At 42.9% G+C, this 19,421-nt stretch overlaps 1 protein-coding gene across 2 annotated transcripts in view; it reads right to left on the bottom strand.

Moving 5' to 3' along the window:
* Positions 1-396: 396 nt before the first annotated feature.
* MDN1 (midasin AAA ATPase 1) overlaps positions 397-19,421 on the bottom strand; it is a 170,964-nt gene continuing 151,939 nt past the window's right edge. For both annotated transcript variants that reach the window (XM_046004659.1, XM_046004660.1), the window contains exons 86-102: positions 19,047-19,222; positions 18,336-18,485; positions 17,681-17,825; positions 16,078-16,400; positions 15,618-15,782; positions 13,833-13,934; positions 12,761-12,962; positions 11,383-11,547; positions 10,115-10,275; positions 9,320-9,409; positions 8,300-8,415; positions 7,521-7,695; positions 6,244-6,317; positions 6,031-6,145; positions 4,925-4,988; positions 2,586-2,728; positions 397-1,769 (exon numbers count right to left, since the gene is read on the bottom strand). In XM_046004659.1, coding sequence (XP_045860615.1) covers positions 1,581-1,769; positions 2,586-2,728; positions 4,925-4,988; positions 6,031-6,145; positions 6,244-6,317; positions 7,521-7,695; positions 8,300-8,415; positions 9,320-9,409; positions 10,115-10,275; positions 11,383-11,547; positions 12,761-12,962; positions 13,833-13,934; positions 15,618-15,782; positions 16,078-16,400; positions 17,681-17,825; positions 18,336-18,485; positions 19,047-19,222 — 2,555 coding nt within the window. In that variant the 3' untranslated portion in view covers positions 397-1,580. The remainder of the gene's footprint in view (positions 1,770-2,585; positions 2,729-4,924; positions 4,989-6,030; positions 6,146-6,243; positions 6,318-7,520; positions 7,696-8,299; positions 8,416-9,319; positions 9,410-10,114; positions 10,276-11,382; positions 11,548-12,760; positions 12,963-13,832; positions 13,935-15,617; positions 15,783-16,077; positions 16,401-17,680; positions 17,826-18,335; positions 18,486-19,046; positions 19,223-19,421) is intronic.

Here is a 19,421-nt window from a genome sequence, read left to right as displayed (position 1 = left end):
CCAGCTTACCTGGTACAATTTCAAAGGTAGATGTGATAGACCACATCCTGGTCAGAATGGTGGTGTCTTTCCCTACCTGACCCATCACAGAGGGCTACGGCCAATGAAATGTGAATGGAACAAACATGTCATCTGGAGCAAAATTTTCGCAAGCCAGTGTGTTTTTCACCAACTTACCTTTTCCTCTGCCACGAGGCCAGCACGCGGCAGCTCAGCCACTGTGGACGTGAGATGCAAATGAGAGACCCTGGTGGCAGTAAGCCACGGACCTTGTGTGGGCCAGGGCAACACAGCGTAAGCCAGAGACTGATGGAGCAGACAAGATCATCCCCTAGCGTACCTTTTACACACCTGTCATGTTCCCATTCAGAAGGGTCACAAGTTATATCAACAGTGGTATATATTTAATAATCTTCAGAATATAAGCTGCATAGCTTTTTAGAATAAAAAATGATATAACCTCAGGTACATGCTTTAGGACACTTGGTTAAACAACAAGCAATTTGTCTTTGATGACCACCTCAAAAGTGTGGTAAACTTCACAGTGTAACTTGAAAACAAATGTGGAGAAACACAATTACATCAGGGCATGTTGTCTACAAAAGAACATTCCAACAGCTTAAATAGAACACAGCACATAATTTCAAGTATTCAAGCAGTGCTTTCTGACCAAGTAAAAACCGTCTAAAAACCATTGATGTATTTTGACTGGGGAAAAAAATGTAGCTGCTTAGTTTCTTAGTTTCATTTCTTTTCCAGAATGGGGCTGGCTCAGTCCAGCTTAAAAGCAGTGGAGGAATGATTCTTCCTCTTAATTGCTAAGAAAAAAATAAAATAAAGAAATAAATACAACAACAGGGACTGTGGTACAGAGAGAATGAGATACCTAAGGGACAATCAGCTTTCCATCATTGCATAGTCTCCCGAAGCAGCAAACATGAAGGACGACAGAAAAGCCACTTCATTTTTATACCATCCAGTAAGAACATACACCCCAACCTTCCTACCCTCAAAGAGAAGGCAGTTCCTGTCACATGAAACGCAGCGAGAAAATACACACCCTCAGGACTCTAGAAAGTGGCTGCTCAGTGTCTTGACAGCATATGGATACACACTGTGTGCTTGAAGGTGGAGCCTTAGAGCAGGGTCAAAAGGGCCGCTGCCTTTAATCCTTTTTCCAAAGGACTCGAACTGTCCTATTCTCCTAATAGTCCTGTGAGGAGCAATAGTCCTGTGAGGAGCAAAAGTAGCTTGGCCCAGGCCTCCTCTTAGGCCGGGCCTTCCGAGACCAGACACAACCACTACTGAACTGAAGTTCCTTCACTATGACAGCTGGAGCCGAGGCAAAGCAGAGGGCCCAGGTGCTCTCTAGCTCAGAAAGCACAGTGTAAACCAAAATGTAGATTGTAATCAAACTTTGTCGTTAATAGGTGAATTTTTATAAATCAGACAGATTTAAGATAAAAAGCATATTTTAGAGCTGCGAGTTCAGAAGCACTTGTCCAAAAGAGGGAGCACCTGGCCAAAGGCGCCGCAGCCTGACCATGGTCTAAGGTCTCATTTTAGACTGTGTTCCTTCTCTATGGGTGGTCGGAGGCTGCTACCAACTCAAACCACTGCCTCAGGGCATCGCTGAGTGTCTCAGGGAGCGCATTCACATCACGAAGAATGATATAGAAGGGGAATGGGAACTCTTCCATGTAGGATCGGATTTCAGGCATCTCTCCGGGTCCTTTAAATATTGGTACTTTAATGTCCAAGATAGAATCCTGTCAACAGAAAACATTTTGAAATTAACAAAACAGTATCCTTGACTAGCTCTTCCTTGATTTCTTTCACTAACGATCTTTAGGTCTCCTATATCAAGTCTGCTAAAGCTTTTATTGCTTAGCTTTTTATTTTTATTTTTCACTTTTTGTTTATTAGCTTTTATTACTAAGGAACAATTTTTAGAACTCCTATTGAGGAGGCAGATCCCTTTCTGAGTACCTTTTCCAGGAGAAGTGACACTGAAAGGGAGGGAAAAGGGCAGACAAGAAAATCCAATTTTCCCACAAGGGTATTCTCTCATTTACTATTTGGAGTAATTCACAGTAAGTCTTCCCACCTGTTATGCAGGCCCTAATGTGGCTTACAGAGACAGTGCTGTCCCTGGAACAGAACTGCCCCGTGAGCATCTTTCACTGAGCACTGCTGCATCCTGCTCTGAGAAGGGAACTGCTGGGATCTAAGGAACTGGAATGGGCTGGTCTACAGTTTCAAGTGGGCAAGGGCGGGTATCAAGGCTGCAGTGCCTTCAAGGACACACTGTGGAGGGCAAAGATGACAAAAGAGGAGGAGGACGTGGCAAGTGGGTAGGACGGTGGTCTCTGGAATCTTTCTGAGTTCTGGTTTTCCTACTCGTTACCTATGATCTGTGTTTCTGGCCCTCACTGGAAAGTGGGAATAATGATCCCTACCCTCACTGGGTTATTGACAAAAAACTAATATGACAGAACATCAGTAGGAGCTATGAAGATTTCAGAACAGGTTGAAGGGAATCCCCACTTCATCCCCAGATAAAGCAACTTTTAGTGGTCACTCACCCGGGAACTGGGATTGTCCAATACAACAAAAATGACAAAGATGTTAGCATTCCGGGCGGCCTGGACTGCCGCTAGGACTCTGTCCTTGCCTTCGAGGAAAAGGCCACGTCCATCAGAGACCACCAGGAGGAGCTGTGCGGTTTCTATAGTGGAACACATAGCAGGAAAGGAAAAAGGGACAAAACAAAAATCGTACTTTTAACAACTCAAACTGACTTGAAGACATGTTAGTGTAGGCTTTCTCTGTACTATTAACCAAACAGATGTCTGAAACTGATGAATTCTGGACATAAGCAAAAGGGACATTACTTCAGATGCCCCAGTCAGACATAGGGCTGCAAAAGACCTATGCAGCTTTGGCCAATAAAACAATGTCCCTGTCACATTAAGTCAATTTCACTGTATAGCAACATAGGAGAATTAAAACATATTTATGGTTATAAAGTAGGGGTGCCTGAGAGGCTCAGTCAATCAAGCATCCAACTCTTCAGCTAAGATCATCATCTGGGGTTTATGAGACTGAGCCCCATGTTGGGCTCTGTGCTTGATGTGGAGCCTGCTTAAGACGCTCTCTCCCTCTGCCTCTTGCAACACCTCAAAAGTATTGAGTAGGCCAGTAGATGAAAGTGCCCAAATCAGGAACCTGGAACTGGTCTTCCAAATTTCTTGTAACTAATTTGTGTATTTTTCTCTTCTTGACTCATTTAAATGAAAACTTAAGTGGAGGGGGCGGTTAAAATAAATCACGAATAAAAGCACTTACAAATTTTTAACTCTTTGGGGAGCCTGAGTGGCTCAGTCAATTAAGCATCTGCCTTTGGCTCAAGTCATGACGCTGGAGTCCTGTGATTGAGCCCCGAATCAGGCTCCCTACTCAGTGGGAAGTCTGCTTCCCCCTCTCCCTCTGCTCCTTCCCCTGCTTGTGTTCTCTCAAATAAATAAAATCTTTAAAAAAAAAAAGTTTTAACTCTTAAAAAAAAAAAAAAGCTGTTTCCCATAAAAGACTATAGTGCTTGAGAGCAGGCAGTCTTTCTCTGTCAAGGAAGTTCAGAAAGTGTCGAGAGGTGTTAAGAGACTTGCTTTACACGAGAAGGTTCTCCATGATATAATCATGACTGAGAGATTTCAGAACAAGCTGAAAGAAGAACTGGGGTGTTTCAAGCCCTAAGTCAATCATTGTTGGATTAACTGGTTAATCCAATTATGTCCTCCTCTGCTCTGTCAGTAAAATATTACAGAATGTTCTTTATGCTAAATTCCATACGCCTTGCTCCACCTTCACAACTCTGAACTCTACTAAGTATATACCAGTTCACAACGAAGAACAGTTAACCCTTGAACAACACAGGTCTGTACTGTGAGGGTAGGCCCACTTCCGTGCGGGTATTTTACGGTATGGTACTGCATATATTTTTTCTCTTCCCTATGATTTCCTTAACATTTTTCTCTAGCTTACTTTATCGTAAGAATACAGTATTAGGGCACCTGGGTGGCTCAGTGGGTTAAAGCCTCTGCCTTCGGCTCAGGTAGTGATCCCAGAGTCCTGGGATCGAGCCCCGCATCGGGCTCTCTGCTCAGCGGGAAGCCTGCTTCCTCCTCTCTCTCTGCCTGCCTCTCTGCCTACTTGTGATCTCTGTCTGTCAAATAAATAAATAAAATCCTTAAAAAAAAACAAAAAACAACCACAGTATAAAATACATATAATATGCACAATTGCTTATTAACTTTGTATGTTATCAGTAAAGGCTTCTGGTCAACAGTAGGCTCTTAGTAGCTAAGTTTTTGAGGGGTCAAAAGTTATATATGGGGTTTCAACTGTGCAGGGGGTTGGTGCTCCTAACTGGCGCCTCCCACATTATTCAAGGGTCAACTATAATTAATTCATATCTATTCCTCCATTGGTTATAAGCCTCTTGGGTATGGGGTTCAATAAGAATTTCTGGATGGGGGGCGCCTGGGTGGCTCAGTGGGTTAAAGCCTCTGCCTTCGGCTCAGGTCATGATCCCAGGGTCCTGGGATCGAGCCCCGCGTCGGGCTCTCTGCTCAGCGGGGAGCCTGCTTCCTCCCTCTCTCTGTCTGCCTCTCTGCCTACTTGTGATCTCTGTCTGTCAAATAAATGAATAAAATCTTTAAAAAAAAAAAAAAAAGAATTTCTGGATGGATAAATGGTTGAGTACAAAATTACATGAATGCCTCACTCCTCTCCAACTCCTGCTTACCTTCTTCTCGAGAGCATACACTCTAAGAGATGGTCATGGGTACGGGGGATGGAGCAAGCAGCTTGTGAATACATACAAAAGAAAGGCATTGTGTTGGTAAAGACAAGAACCACAGCTCACCTGGACCGGCGTTCTGTGAGGGCTGCTGAGCAGCTGCAAACATGCTGGCTACGGCCTCGAGAAACTAAAGCAGAACCAGAGATGGACTGTTATTAAACCACTGAAACTCTCTTCCCATTGTCACCGAGACTGAAATTACTCCTGACTCTTAAGTCATGATCAAGTAACCTTTCAGATCTAGAGGCAATGACAAGGCCCCTTCCAGCCACCTGTACTAGGAATAGACGACCCTTGCACTGCTGGCATCTATCCTTGGGTTGCGGAGCTCCAGCACAGACCTGCAGCTCTGGCATACACACCACTAGTGTTCTGTAACACACCCCGAGGAAGATACTTCTCCCGGGGGGGAAAGATAAGACATCACTACTGAAACAGCTGTCTCCTTTCATAAGAAAAAAACTAATGTCTAGTGCAACATAAAGAAAGTAGGCTAAATCAGGGCAGACATGGAGAGGACAGAATTATCATCCTATGCTGTGTTTTGAACTTAGGTCATCCTGAGCAAGTCATTGGCTATTTTTTACATCATTTTTTTTTTTCTCTAGGCTAAATTAAATAGGAGAGAGAAATTGGCCCAATTAAGGGCATGGGAAGATGGTTTATTATTGCCAAAGTTCTAAATCTCTCAAAAACTAGGGAGCCAGAAAAATTAGTGACACCATGTCCATCTTTGAGTAACTGAGAAAAAGAAGTCACACCTGTTTGCTAATAGGTTGCCAAGGAAGTTTCTATTCCAGTGGTGCTTAGGCTGAAGTTTAGAAATGTTCTCCACTGGAAATTTTACCTGTTCTAAAATCATACTGGGGAGGAGGGAGTGCTAAAAATTATGTCTCTAAGGCGCCTGGGTGGCTCAGTCACTCAGTTAAGCATATGCCTTCGGCTTAAGTCATGATCTCAAGGTCCTATGATGGAGTCCTGAGTCAGGCTCTCTGCTCAGCAGGAAATCAGCTTCTCCCTCTCCTTCTGCCCATTCCCCCAACTTGTGCTATCATTCTCAAATAAATGAATAAAACCTTAAAAAATTTTTTTTAACTAAAAAATAAAAATTATGTCTCTTCCCACACTTAAGAATGACTGTGCAGAGGACATTGATGTCGTCAGCATACCTGAGCAATCTTGGTTTTCTTTTGTTGGAATTTGCAGAGTCGCAGAATCTGGGACCCCGAGGAATCACTGAACTGTTCATGGAATGGATGTAACAGCTTTACAGACTCCCCAAAACTACAGAGAGAAAAACCAAATACAATGGAAGTTATTTTTTGCAATGACCAACATAACAAAAGGTTGACTTTCCCACTGGGATTAGAAGGCACCCTTACCTGCACACGGCAATCTGACCCACTTCCAGGAGGGTTAGAGCGTTTCCAATCACAGCCAAAGATTCAAATGCCAGCTATGAAATAGAAAGTTAAGCTTAGGCTGAAGGAATCAGAATGTCCTCTAGATCAGTGCCTCTCAACCTTTTTTATTCCAAGAGTCCCACAGAAAATAATATTTTTGCCTGGCCACAGGGAACATCAACGGGGCTATTCACAATCAACCCAGAGGCCACGGTGGCTGTAGACTGGGGCTAATGGCACAAATCCTGAACCCAGAATCCATTGCGCTAGTAGCGAAGGTCTGCTCTAGACATCATCTAATAAACGTGGTCCTAAGAGGCTAGGTCCATAAAATTTTTAGCAATTACCCCAGGGTGGGGGCACTACATAAAAAGTAATCTCTTATTGGTAAAAGATTTTAAAAACCAATGTATTTTAACCCATAGATAAATGACAGCAGAGCTTTAGAATTTAAATTTCATTAAAAAGATGATGATACTTGTAGGAACTAACATTTACTCAAACATATCAAGTGCTAAGTACATACTTCATTTAATTTTCACAACTCTGTATGAGGTTCTGTTACAATTCTCATTTTTCATAAGATGGAACTGACACATAAGAAGGAAATAAACTGATCAAATGTCATGAAGTAAAAAGTGAGGAACTTGAACCTAACCTGGGTTCACAGGTCACACTCTTTCTCTACAGAGCGTAAGTTGCTAGAGATGTAGGTTGTTCACTGGTTCACACGAGGTAATAGCATCATTGCAAAAAACATCCCTCTTCAGTGGCCATACGGTGGTAGCCTAAGTAATTCCATTCAGGCTCTTAAGCCTTGCAAATACTAACAAAGCACTAACTCCAGATAATTTCAGACTTAAAGGGATGTACGCTGAACTCTTTAGAAACAATATTCAGATATTATGTTGTGCAAGGTCATAAAAAATAGTTTAACAGTACACTCACTGCATTTTGTGGAAAATAAACATTGTCAGAATTATTCTTCTGGAGCTAGACAGGAGCACAGCAAGGCTAAAAAACAACACAACTTAATAGGCCTCCAACAGTAAGGGACCAAATTATTTGAGACATCCTGAAACTGCTCTTTTGACTTCTTTTAAAAATTTTAGGTCTTCTCAAGCACGGTATCAAATTCTCAGAACGGTAACTGGTATTTCAAAGTGCTTCCGGCCAGACATATTTAAAACTTCTGGGTGGCCATGGAGCATGGCTTGCTGTCAATTACTCATTAAACCAGCTCTGGGGTTCCTTACCTGTTTGGTATGGTTGTCTACCATGCTAGAAGAGTCATCAATGGCCAAACAAATCTGATACTGGCGTTTACTGGGTTTGGTCCTTCGAAGCCAAATCTTGTCTTTCCGAAACTGACTAGCGATGTATGGAATGACCTTCCGCATGTTCAGCCGCTTCCCGGTTCGATAGTCTCCTCTATTAAATTTTCCCAAATAGGATCAAGATTGGTTAGCAGCTGCTCATCCTCTGATGATTTTTTTTTAAAAATACAATTACATTGTAATACCTTATAACCAATAATACCAAATAACCAGTAACCTGGCACACGCAAGCGTCACTGTCCATTGAGAGCTGAGGACAGCCAGGAAAACTGGGTATGTAGGTAACAATAATTAGGTTCTTTCAGGAAAGCTAAGACACATTTTAAAAATTAGTAAAATATGTTTGTACTGATTAAGTCTTGGACTCTTTTCTGTTCTGAAACTGAGTCTGGATAAATCTTTGAAAAGATCTAGGTGAGTGACACATGCAGCGATCCCATATATCCACCCAAAGGCTCAGCCAATTTTCCCATCAGATGTTAACGGATCAAAGGAACTGCATTCAAATCGAACTTCAAAGACACTTCAGTGTTTAGCGATAACATGAAACAGGGTACAGAATGACGTACCGGTGCCTGTGCAGCACAAAGAGCCATCGTAAGCCAGCACTTTAAGTGACGAGGAGTTGAGCTCAATAGAAAAGTTGACACTGCCATCTTTTCAGGGCACTGTGAGTGAGGCCAGGGGAGAAGACTTACTTGAGCTTGGCTGCCTGGGTCGGCTCTAATATGAGACGAAGCTGCTCACACAACTGTTGCGAAAGCGGCGCAGTTAAGGCCAGGTAACTCTGCCACATCTCAGCTGCAGCCTTCTCCTGCAACAACAACGTGTAAGTTACCCAGAGAACATCGGAGCCAGCCAAAGTCATGAGGACAAGATGAGGCCTGAAGCAGAGCGGTAGAAAATGACCTGCATGAACTTCATCAACAGAAGCTAACTTGAGAGCTTCTCTTTGCAAGCTGCCAGCTAGTTCACGTCCTTAAAAACGTCCCCTCTTCCACCGAAACCACAACCCTTGGTTCCAAATGAGAAAGGATGAAAAAGGCAGAAAATAGTGGAATTTGTAGCCATCTCAACACTTTAGGCTCACCATCTACAAAGGTACTCCGTGTGGGTGGGGCACCGTGGATGGGTAATGATGGTGGCAGCAGATCCAGCCATGGAACTGTGGCTCTCAGGGTTATGTTTCAAAAGCAAGAGTGATGAGTGCAAATCTCTCAACAGTGTGCTTCTACCCTAGACACAAAGCTCCAACTATGGCAGAGCCCTCATACAGGTCTGCAGTAGGAATGATGACAGCAGGCACAAACATGTATATAGATAGTAAATTGAGGATGCAAAGTCCTAAATACAGTTCTAATTAAAAATGAAGCTTCTGGTTAATCTGTGCTGGCATATTAAGTCAGCTAGCAATAGTTCAGGTGGCCTACTCTGAGGAAGATATATTTTGTGCCATTTTTCAATCACTTTCCTATCTGTTGTATCTATTATAGAGTGAGCAATAGAAACTCAAGAAAATAAATACATCAGCTTTTCTGTTTTAATTAAGCTACATACTGAGTGGGAAAGAAGGCAGAAAGCAATGGATGGATGTAGGCTCCATATACTCAGTCCCTTGTACAAAGGTAACTGGTGCTAAGGACCTGTTAAGCTTGCTAGATCTTTAAACAAAACAAACAAAAAAACAAGATTATTTTATGAAAAAACCAGTGACTTACTTCTTCTGGGTTTCCAGATTCATGCGGCTGCCACGTTTCCAGCTGTCTCTCCAGCTCCTGTCTTAGCTCACTGATGTCTTTTAAAAAGGGCTAAGGAGAAAAAGCCACAGATAAGAGGCAGCCTAGGTTGAAATCACCAACTCATTACCACTGGCTGCCTTCTTCTGAGCAGAATGAATCACAAATACATACCCCTGAGACACAAAGCTTAAGCAATTTAATGGCACAATAAGAAGATGACAGACAACTGCTTTCCATTTTGTAGACACAAGATAAAGGAAATTTGCCATTTAGAAGAAATCCATCCAGCAAAATCAAAACAAAAAACCCACAAAGGTATTAATATCAAAATGTTCTTTGATTAATCAAGACTCTATTAAGTCAAACGATTAGGGAAAATGCCATTAAGTCTGCTCTTCTTAAAATGCAGGCATTAAGCCAAAGATCCTTGCTCCTTCCATCAGTATCAACTGTGAGGTGTCCCTACAGGTTTCTCACACAAGGATGCTGGACATGAGAAGAGTAAATCTGAGAGCCTGAGGCTGGAGGACAAGACACACCATCACGGTCAGGTCAGGACAGACCACTCACTACGACCCTGGGATGAACTGCTCGAATAGTGTTACCTGTTTAGAGAAAACAGGTCATACTGACAGTTTTCCTAAAGAGTTTGATAAGGGAAGATACCTCTAAACAACCAGATATATCATGAAGTTTAAAGACAAAAATTTAAAAGCAGTTTATAACTACATTTTATTAACTTATTAAAGCAGTAATTTGTGAAAATTTTCATACCTGGAAAACTGTGTCCATGAGGAACTGATGGGCTGTGTGAATGGTCGAATCTCGGCTTCTCTCTGCTTTCTCCTTCTCCGTCTCCTCATGGGATAGGTTGGTCCTGGGATCTTGGTCTTCCGTTTTAACAGCTGGGGTCTCCACCTCCATCTCATCAAAACCTATTTGTACACAAGGACAGAGTTGTACTTACCATAAAACTACACAGAGATGAGCCTTCACAACTGCCTGCCTATCCTAACAACTGCTCAAACTTTACTCCTTCACTATCCACCCAATTTCTACGTATGCGTTCCACATGTTGCTTCGCTTTGGGTCAGTCACTTCCAATTCTGATTCCCCTAACCTCCCCCCTCTTCCCCACCGTGATGTTGAAGGCAGCTGTTCTGCAATAAAAGGAAATAGGGGAGATTCCCATTTACCCCGATAAGTCTTGTAGAACTGTGTGATTCTTTAAAGTATGTGCATATAGAACTTTGATAAAAACAAAAACTAAAATACAGTCATAGTTCCATTCTATAAATGAGAACACTGAGGCAAAGAAAATACGAATAATTTGCCTCAACCTATAACGCGATGAAGAGGCAAAGTCTGGATTCTTAATTTTCATCAGAGCTATGCCATTTCCTCTGCCATATAATGGCTGGGCAGTCGACAATTCTAAAACCTAAGAGAAGAAGAAAACAGGAAAAAGGGCTTTTGAATTGGGCAAGTTCTTTTGAATTTGCATTTATTCCACTGCTGATAAAGTTGTTTTTTTAATGTGTTAAAAGCATGTCCTTTATTTATTTATTTTTAAATAAATTGCCTAGTAATAGCACTTGGTCAATGATGAAATGGAACTGTATGTAAGACGTTTGGTTATTTTTTTCATATGCATTTTCCCTATTCTTCTTTAAATATTTTTATTGCATTTTATGCTAAAATTCCGTATTTTCACATAATTGAAAACCCTTCTTTAATAATCAAGAGTGTATCTTCTGGTCATAATGAAGTAAGTGTACTATTTTGTTTTCTACATATTTAAAGAAGACTGATGGCCTTTTGCCAGAATCTCAGGTTTCTGAGGTCTCCTTGAAGGATAGTGTCTCCAATGCCACTCCTCCACCTTTTGACTCCCAAGTGAAATATAGTGGAATTATCATAGGCAAATGAACACCTATGCCATGGGTTTGGATGGCGAAAGAACAAACCAGATCAGGCCACACTACATAAGAAGTGACTTTTCTAAGTCAGCTTAGGAGGGATTTCTTCACTGTAGGGCTCACCAGGGCTCGCCGTGGTCCCCGACTTAACCTCCTCCGGCTTCAGCTGCTCCACATCCGCTGCTCGGAGCTCCTCCTCCTCCGTGTCTGCAAAGGTATCCTCTATCTCCTCTTCCTGGTACCCCCTGGAATCTTTTGCAGACTGTTGCTGCTCCTTGCTGGCCACATCTGCCAATAAAGCACACAAACACATAGAGAGCCTAGGTCTTTGCAGAACAAAGTAATCAAGAGTAGGTATAGTTTGTCATTTTAAGCTCCCAAAATTTTATTCATGCTGGTTCTCCACTGACTGGCTATAAGGCATGAACACAGTGCTTGGCTTCTCTGTGCCTTGGATGCCCTCCTGACCTACTGATGTAACTGCCTATTCTCTACCACAAAAATAAGATGCTTAGCTAGGTTTTTACTGCTCTTACAAGAAACTGGAGCAGAAGAAACAGGCTGGACACCTGACTCAGAGCAGCTAACGCAACTATCCTACATTACCAAGTTATGAGTAGAGAACCTGTAATGATTAAGAGTATAACAGAGGACAGAGAAAAACCAATGTTGAGGATGAGCTCTGTGATCTTGGACAAGTTCTTAAACTTGTTTAGCCTCAGTATACTCATCTATAAGATGGAAATATTGTAACTCATAAGATTATTGGAAAAATTTCATGATCATTTAGCAAATACTTGGAATTGTATTTGGTACAAAGCAAGAGCTCAATTCATGGTAGCAATTATTATTACTGTTTTGTTTTTCTAAAAAGTGAAGACAGGGAGAAAATAATTCATGATAGAACAATCATCTCTGAAACAATGCTCATAGATATAACAAGATATATTAACACCAATATATCAATATATATGTATGAAACAATGCTCATAGTTATAACATAGACATATTAACACCAGTTTACATGTTAGGAATAAAATATTAAAAAGTCACCAAGAGAACAGAAAGAGACACTGAGTAATGACTGACCACTCCTCTTTGTATGTGAAGTTTTTTTCTTTTCACTTAAAAGAACACAAATATTTCTAGTTCACAGCTCTTGCCATTGCAGGGAGTGACCTCACAGTGACTATGAAGGAATGTCCAGTACTCAGAAACCCCGAGATTAGCATTAGGTTTGGATGTGGCAAACAGTTAGCAAGGATATGTAAGACTTACACCACACCCCAAAACCCTGAACACTTACACTTGGCCACAGATACCTTTTTATACCAAAACCAAATTGCATTCCTGCATAATTCTTCTTAGAGAGAAAACAGTTCCAAAAAAGCCGTTACCCACTGCTAAGATGAATTTCTTTATCTGCTGGGCATATGGTCATATAGCTTAAACTCTCATAGAGAGCTGAGTGAGCAAAGCAGAAGCCTTCCCTGAACCATACCGTACGTCTGTGCATCGTAAGGGTCACTGCCTTCTTTAATGTGCTCAAATGCATCTGCATCCTCCAGCTGGGCCTGGGGCTGGGCTGGCCCCTGCTCACTGTGGCTTTCCATATTCACGGTCCTAAGTCGCTTATGGACGTGCTCACTGTGATCACCCATGGAGCGTTCATTGTCGGCCTGTCCAGGTTTCCTCTTGAAACTCTGAGGGAAATAGGTGGAACTTCATTAGAGCTTTGTCTATAATGGCAAAACGACTAATGTCCATCCACAGGGGGCAGGTTTACTAAATGAGGTACAACCACAGAAAAATGGAATTCAGTGCAGCTATTAAAAAAAGAATGGGCAGATCTCTACACACAAATACAGACCGATCTGTATGATATACTTTATATCTGAAAGGTAAGGAAGAAACACACATCCATACATAAGCTACATATGCAAAAATACACGTAAAACAAGACAAAACTAGTAGCACCAACCTTCACTTAAGTGGCTTGAGGACAGGAATAAGATGGAAGCTTTTTATATAGGACCTTCATTTCATGTTCATGAATTATACCCCACTCAAAAAAAACCAATTTTTAGGGGCACCCGGGTGGCTCAGTTGGTTGAGAATCTGACTCTTGATTTTTGGCTCAGGTCATGATCTCATGGGTCATGAGACAGAGCCCCTGTGTCGTGCTCTGTGCTGGGCATAGAGTCCACTTGGGATTTTCTCTCCCTCTGCCGCTCCCCCTACTCACATTTGTGCTTGCAATAAATAAATAAATAAAAAATTTTAAAAACCTTATTTTTAAAACACAAGAGAGTAAGGACAATGGAAAAAAGACTGGCTAGTACTGGGCAACAGCAGCCAACACCTGGCTCTTAGGCTGCATAGCAGGAATAGGGAGGAGAGGGGTGTGTGCGTGCGTGTGTACGCGCCCCCACAGGGAAGAAGCCCAGGGTCCTGATCTGCTTGCTGTGGCTGTCAGCACATTTGGGGAGACAGCAAAGCCTGGGAGCCTGGCTGTTTTTAAAACACTACACTCAGAGGATCTTTTCCCATGCAGCTTGAAGAGGGATAGAGACCTGTGTGTTTTTCCTGGTCTGTTTCTGGGAAGCCAGCCGGGCAATGAAGTTGGATTCATGGCCTTCTGCCTGGTTTGCGTCTGCAGCTCCACTCCCGTGTTCCTAGGAAATGCAAGCCACAAGAGAATGAGGGTGGAAGACGCTGTACGAGTACCTGGTTACTACACTGGATTACATGCAGCTTCTCTAGCATTCTCCTCTCCGAGTCACACAGTACACCTGCCTCCCTGCTCGGGAACTCACCCATGACTAAGGTTTGGGCCCTGGGCTAAAACAAGAGCACTGAGATCCAGAGGGTACCCTCTCGAGTGACTTTGCTGTGTAAGGCTGATTAGCTCCTTGTTTCCAGGAATGTAATGGCTTACTCTGAAGGTAGGACAGACCTCAACCAGAAACCGCGTCTGCCATCAACCGCCTATGTACCCTTGAGACTGTCATTTCACTTTACTGCAGCTTACTTAACTCAAATATAAAATGGAGAAAGTAATAACAATGATCAGCTGTCTTAGAGAACTATCATGAGGACTTGAAGTAATGAAAAGGCTCAGCACTACCTAATGGTGCTCAATAAATGTGGGGGATGGGAAAAAGAAGTATAAACAGGTGTTATTACTGGTGAGAAAACTGGGCTCTTGGGGCGCCTGGATGGCTCAGTCGTTAAGCATCTGCCTTCAGCTTGGGTCATGATTCCAGGGTCTTGGGATCAAGCCCCGCATAGGGCTCCCTGCTCAGTAGGAAGCCTGTTTCTCCCTCTCCCACTCTCCCTGCTTGTGCCCCTCTCTTGCTGTGTCTCTCTCTGTCAAATAAATAAATAAAATCTTTTAAAAGAAAGAAAAAGAAAACTGGGCTCAAAGAGGCTTAAGGAGCTGTCCAGAATCACCACTGTAAGTAAGCAGCAGGCCCTCAGACTTTCAATGCTCTTTCCACAGCATGCCAGTGGCCTGACTTGTGGTCACACACAGAACACACCATTCTGGCTCAAGGAACAAAGTGCTTTGCTTTTTAAATTAAAACCCTTAGAGGGACACCTGGGTGGCTCAGTCATTTAAGCATCAACTCTTATTTTCGGCTCAGGTCATATCTCAGGGTTAGGAAATCGAGCCTGGGGTTGGTTCTGTGCTGGGAGCTGGAGCCTGCTTAAGATACTCTCTTTCACGATGCTTGGGTGGCTCAGTCAGTTGAGCATCTGCCTTTGGCTCAAGTCGTGATCCCAGGGTCCTGAGACTGAGACCTGCATGACGCCCCTGCTCAGCGGGGAGCCTGCTTCTCCCTCTGTTTGCCACTTCCCCTTCTTGTGCTCTGACAAATAAATAAATAAATAAATAAATAAAAATACAAAAAAAAAAAATCTCTCCCCCTCTCCCCCTCCCCCATGCTCATTCTCTCACTCTCTGGCCCTCTCTTAAAAACAACCGCCAAAAAAACCTTTAGAACCTGGTGGGCAGCAACGAAAAGGGAACTACTAACAGAAGCATAGTACTGGCTCTACAAGTCTAAATTCAACCTATCTTTACCTGGGAGCTTTCTAAAAAATAACATGAACCGGATTCTTCCATGAAGAACTACCAGTCTAACAGCTTCTTCTCTTTAAGCACAATACTTAAGTACAGCGTAGAGCCAACATTCTAGGGTTTGTTCTGAGAGGCAAATAAAAGTAGGTATCCGATCATTTTCTCAAGGAATGGAAGATCTGTTTAGATGTCAACTGCTAACTAGATGGAGATTTCACCCAGGGAAAAGAGACCCTCCCAGAGGCAGCTGGCGAAGGAAGCGAGGGACTATCACCTCCTTTCCCTGCTCCTTCTCGGGTGCGGCCCCAGCCAGCTCCACAGCCTGTGCACTCTGCACACTCTCCAACCCAGTCTGCCCGCAGGAGTTATGCTCCTTCCTCTCCGTGGCCTCTGGCAACTGCTCCTCTGGGTCAGAGTTCTCCCCTTCTTCTTCTTCTTCCTGCAGGGTAAGCAAACACCACATTAAAATGCTCTGAGGGAAGAATATAAGGCAGCGGGGTGGGCGGAGGGTCCTGTAACAAGCAGGTGTCCGTTTCCGCCCCGCCCCCCCCTTGCCGCTCACCCCGGGGAGTCTGCAGGGAGGGTTATCAGGCAGAAAGGGTATTAAAAGAAACTTAATGCTGCTCAGCATTGCCACCTGGTGCTAGAGAAGTATCCTAAAAGATTCTGATCCGAATGAAATAACCTCTCCCCCGCCTATTTTAACTTCAGACAAACCAGACACTCCACAATACCTGGGGCTGGAGACCTTGGTCCACAGGAATGCCATTCTCTGCACTGCCCTCATTGGCTTCCTTGTCCTCGTCCTCCAGAGACTGCTGCTCATCCTCCAAGTTTTCTTCAGGATGTTCAGCGGTATCTTTGTCTTGGTCTTCAGCTCCTGTGTCCATTTCTTCCTCCCCCTCTTGCTTCTCCTCTTCACTGGGGTCTTCTTCAGGCTCATGTTGACCCTGACCTTCACTGTGGTCAGCCTCCATCTCTTCCTTTACTTCCTCAGCTTCATGACCTGCTTCTTCAGTATCCATTGGCTTTTCTTTAATTTCCAAAGGATTTTCTTCTAGATAGATACAATAAAAAGTAGAAACACAGAATTCAATAGGATTTAACATGAGTTATACAAGTTCTGTTATTAGTCTCGAACCAGGAATTGGGACACTATGGCCCCCAGGGCCAAATCTGGCTGACATGCTTCTGTAAGTAAAGTTTTCCTGGAATACAGCCACATCTGTTTGCTTACCTATATATATGTTTAGCCCACCCACCCTGTATTGCCTATGGCTGCTTTCACACTACTACAAAAGCAGAATGGAGTTTTTGCAATCCCTGTTGCAGCTTATGGCCTATAAATTATGATGTATTTATCTGACCTTTATAGAAAAAGTATGCCCAACCCTGCTCTAAATTGTAACGTATATGCAATTGTCTGGATGGTGCATTTCACTAAAAAATTTCAAGTAATCCCCTAAAAAATCCTAAAAGCCAGCACAACAATAGGAATATTTTAGACCAAAGACAGGAAATGATATTATCCCTGGGAAACATTGATAGACATCCTTCTTTATCATACACAGAAAATACGACATACATTTAATGGAAAAATCCTATTTGGAAAAGTTTTATTTATTAAAAGAACACTCCTGGGGGCACCTGAGTGGCTCGGTTCATTAAGCGTCTGCCTGCGGCTCAGGTCATGATCCCAGGATCCTGGGATCAAGCCCCATGTTGGGCACCCCGCCCAGTGGGTGTTTTCTCTACAATGTTTCCAATACCAGAGAGCTCTCCCTAGGGAAGTAACCCAAACTGAATAGTGGGTGACAGACAGATTACTATCAAGCGCCATGTGATTTCTCTTGATTATTCAATTTCATTTGTCATAACAGTGGCTTTATACTTCAAACTAAATACACAACATAAGCATAGCAATCAATACTGAAACAATCATTTCCCTAAGAAAACTGAAACTAGACTCCGTAAGAGGCCTACGTATACCCAGACTGCAGTGTTCACATCAACCCATGAGATGGAGCATGAAGATGGCTGTGGGGAAACGAAGCTTTGTGGGAGGAAGCACCACCCAGGTACCGTACTGCTAAAACAGAGGACAGGAGAGGCTATTACTGACAAAAACATGCTAGTTTACTTTAATTCTACTCAGCTTACCCTTTACATCTAACTCAGGTGAGAAACACTACAGAGACAAAGCAAACAATTTTCTCAAACTGGAATTGAGTTGATCAGACATGATTTATAACCTGGCCATGATATGGCATGAAGAAATTTATTACTGCTCATTTTCAGTGAATTCTAACTGGTCTCTTTAGGTTTTGAAAGACATACCTCCTTCTTCATGGTCTGTGTCCTCACTGTCATTCTTTTCTTCACTGTCTAGGTTCATGTCATCTGGAAGGTCCAAGGCTTCCGGTTCTGGCAGTTTCTCCTGATTGCCATGGTAAGGGTCTACCTCATTCTCATCATATTCCCTCTTTGGACAATGAAGAGAATAGGAAAAAAAAAAAAAAATTTTTTTTAAAAGCAGCATTTGCATATAATTAGCTCTAAGCAGTTATGCTAAAAGAATACAAAGGCTCTTCTCTAAAATGTCCCCCACACTTTAGAATTTTACTAATGCTTCCAGAATTTCATGCTGGAACTTCAAACTCCACTTTCTGTGCAGGTTCTCCACCAATAAGAGGTACTGTGTTACTTAATTTCAAAAAGGAAACTAAAGTTAATGAGGAGATAAATGGAAAAGAATCACAGAGTTTAGCCAAACTCCAGCATGAGCCCAAACAGCATGAAAACCACCTCACTCGCAACCAAACTAGTTAGATATTTTATGTCCTGTTGAGAGACTTTGTTACATGTTCTTTTATGAAGCAATGGGAAAACAGATGATGAACAGGAAAAAATGTCTTGACACTCCCCAGGAGCTACATGGTGTTAACAGCCCTGGCCCAGAATCAGGGGAAGGTGGGTTTCAAATCCTTATCACCTCATCTACTTGTTCATTAATTTTGTCCTGGCCTTGTCCATCATCAGCAACTTCTGATTCTTCCCTCTCTTCCTTCTTATCTTGCTTTTTATCTCTGTTTGACTTCCCAGCATCCAAGTTGTCATCTTTGGCAACAAGTCCACAATCTTCCTAAATGTCAAAGGAAGAAAAAACACAGAATCATTATTCTCAATCAAGAAACTGCTTTCACATAGGTTGATTCTACCTAGAGTAGCTCTTAGGCATATAGAATTTCTGCCCGTTGGGCCAATCCCATGGTAATATCTAGCTGACAGGGTGTCCCTCATGTATTCGAGAGCAGTCTGATGTGGCCCAGATGGCAGCACTGATGGCCAGTGTGTGAACAGTGGGGTGGGCCACCCTGTGCTGCTGCAGAGTCCCACCCAGCCCCGGGCGTCTCCTAAGCAAACAGCTGCAGAAGTTCAGTGGTCAACAGGAGAATTAGCGCATTTGCACTGAGTCTTCTTAACTTCCCTCCTCTGTAACACATGGGAAGGCCTGTATTAGACCGTTCTTCCGGCTCTGAATACAATCAAGTACGAAAGATGGAAGAGGAAAAAAAAGGGATGAAGAAAGAAGAAAAACAAAGACAGAAAAGGAAGAGCAGTAAATTACAGGGAGTGGTAGCTGGTGGGAAGAATGCCTCATCTCACCCTGGGGACTAGAGGATCGGGGGAATCTTTTAATTACCTCATCCATTCCTGGTCCTGTTTCTTCAGTTTTACTGTCTTCTTCCTCCTCATCTTCCTCCTCCTCATCATCACCCCAAAGCCGCTCATCTAGTTTGTCAGCTTCCTCCCCATTCAGGTCACCCATCTGTTTATCCAGGTCTCCGCCCTCACTGTCTGATTTCCCATCATCCTCTTCTGAAAGGGAAGGCACTGAGCTTAGGGAAGCACATCCCCAAACTGAGAGGTCTGTGTGTGCAGAAGAGGCACGGACCCGCTACCTGGAAATCCCCACCTGAGTCTGTGTTTCTACACTGCACAGGCAGATGTCTTTAGATCTGCTGACGCAGTCCTACTGTGTTTTACAGACTATTTGAAGGGAAAAAGAAGTCTGTAA

The sequence above is a fragment of the Meles meles genome, chromosome 5 (assembly GCF_922984935.1).
Source record: "Meles meles chromosome 5, mMelMel3.1 paternal haplotype, whole genome shotgun sequence".
Classification (NCBI taxonomy): domain Eukaryota; kingdom Metazoa; phylum Chordata; class Mammalia; order Carnivora; family Mustelidae; genus Meles; species Meles meles.
This window is presented reverse-complemented; position numbering and strand designations above follow the sequence as displayed.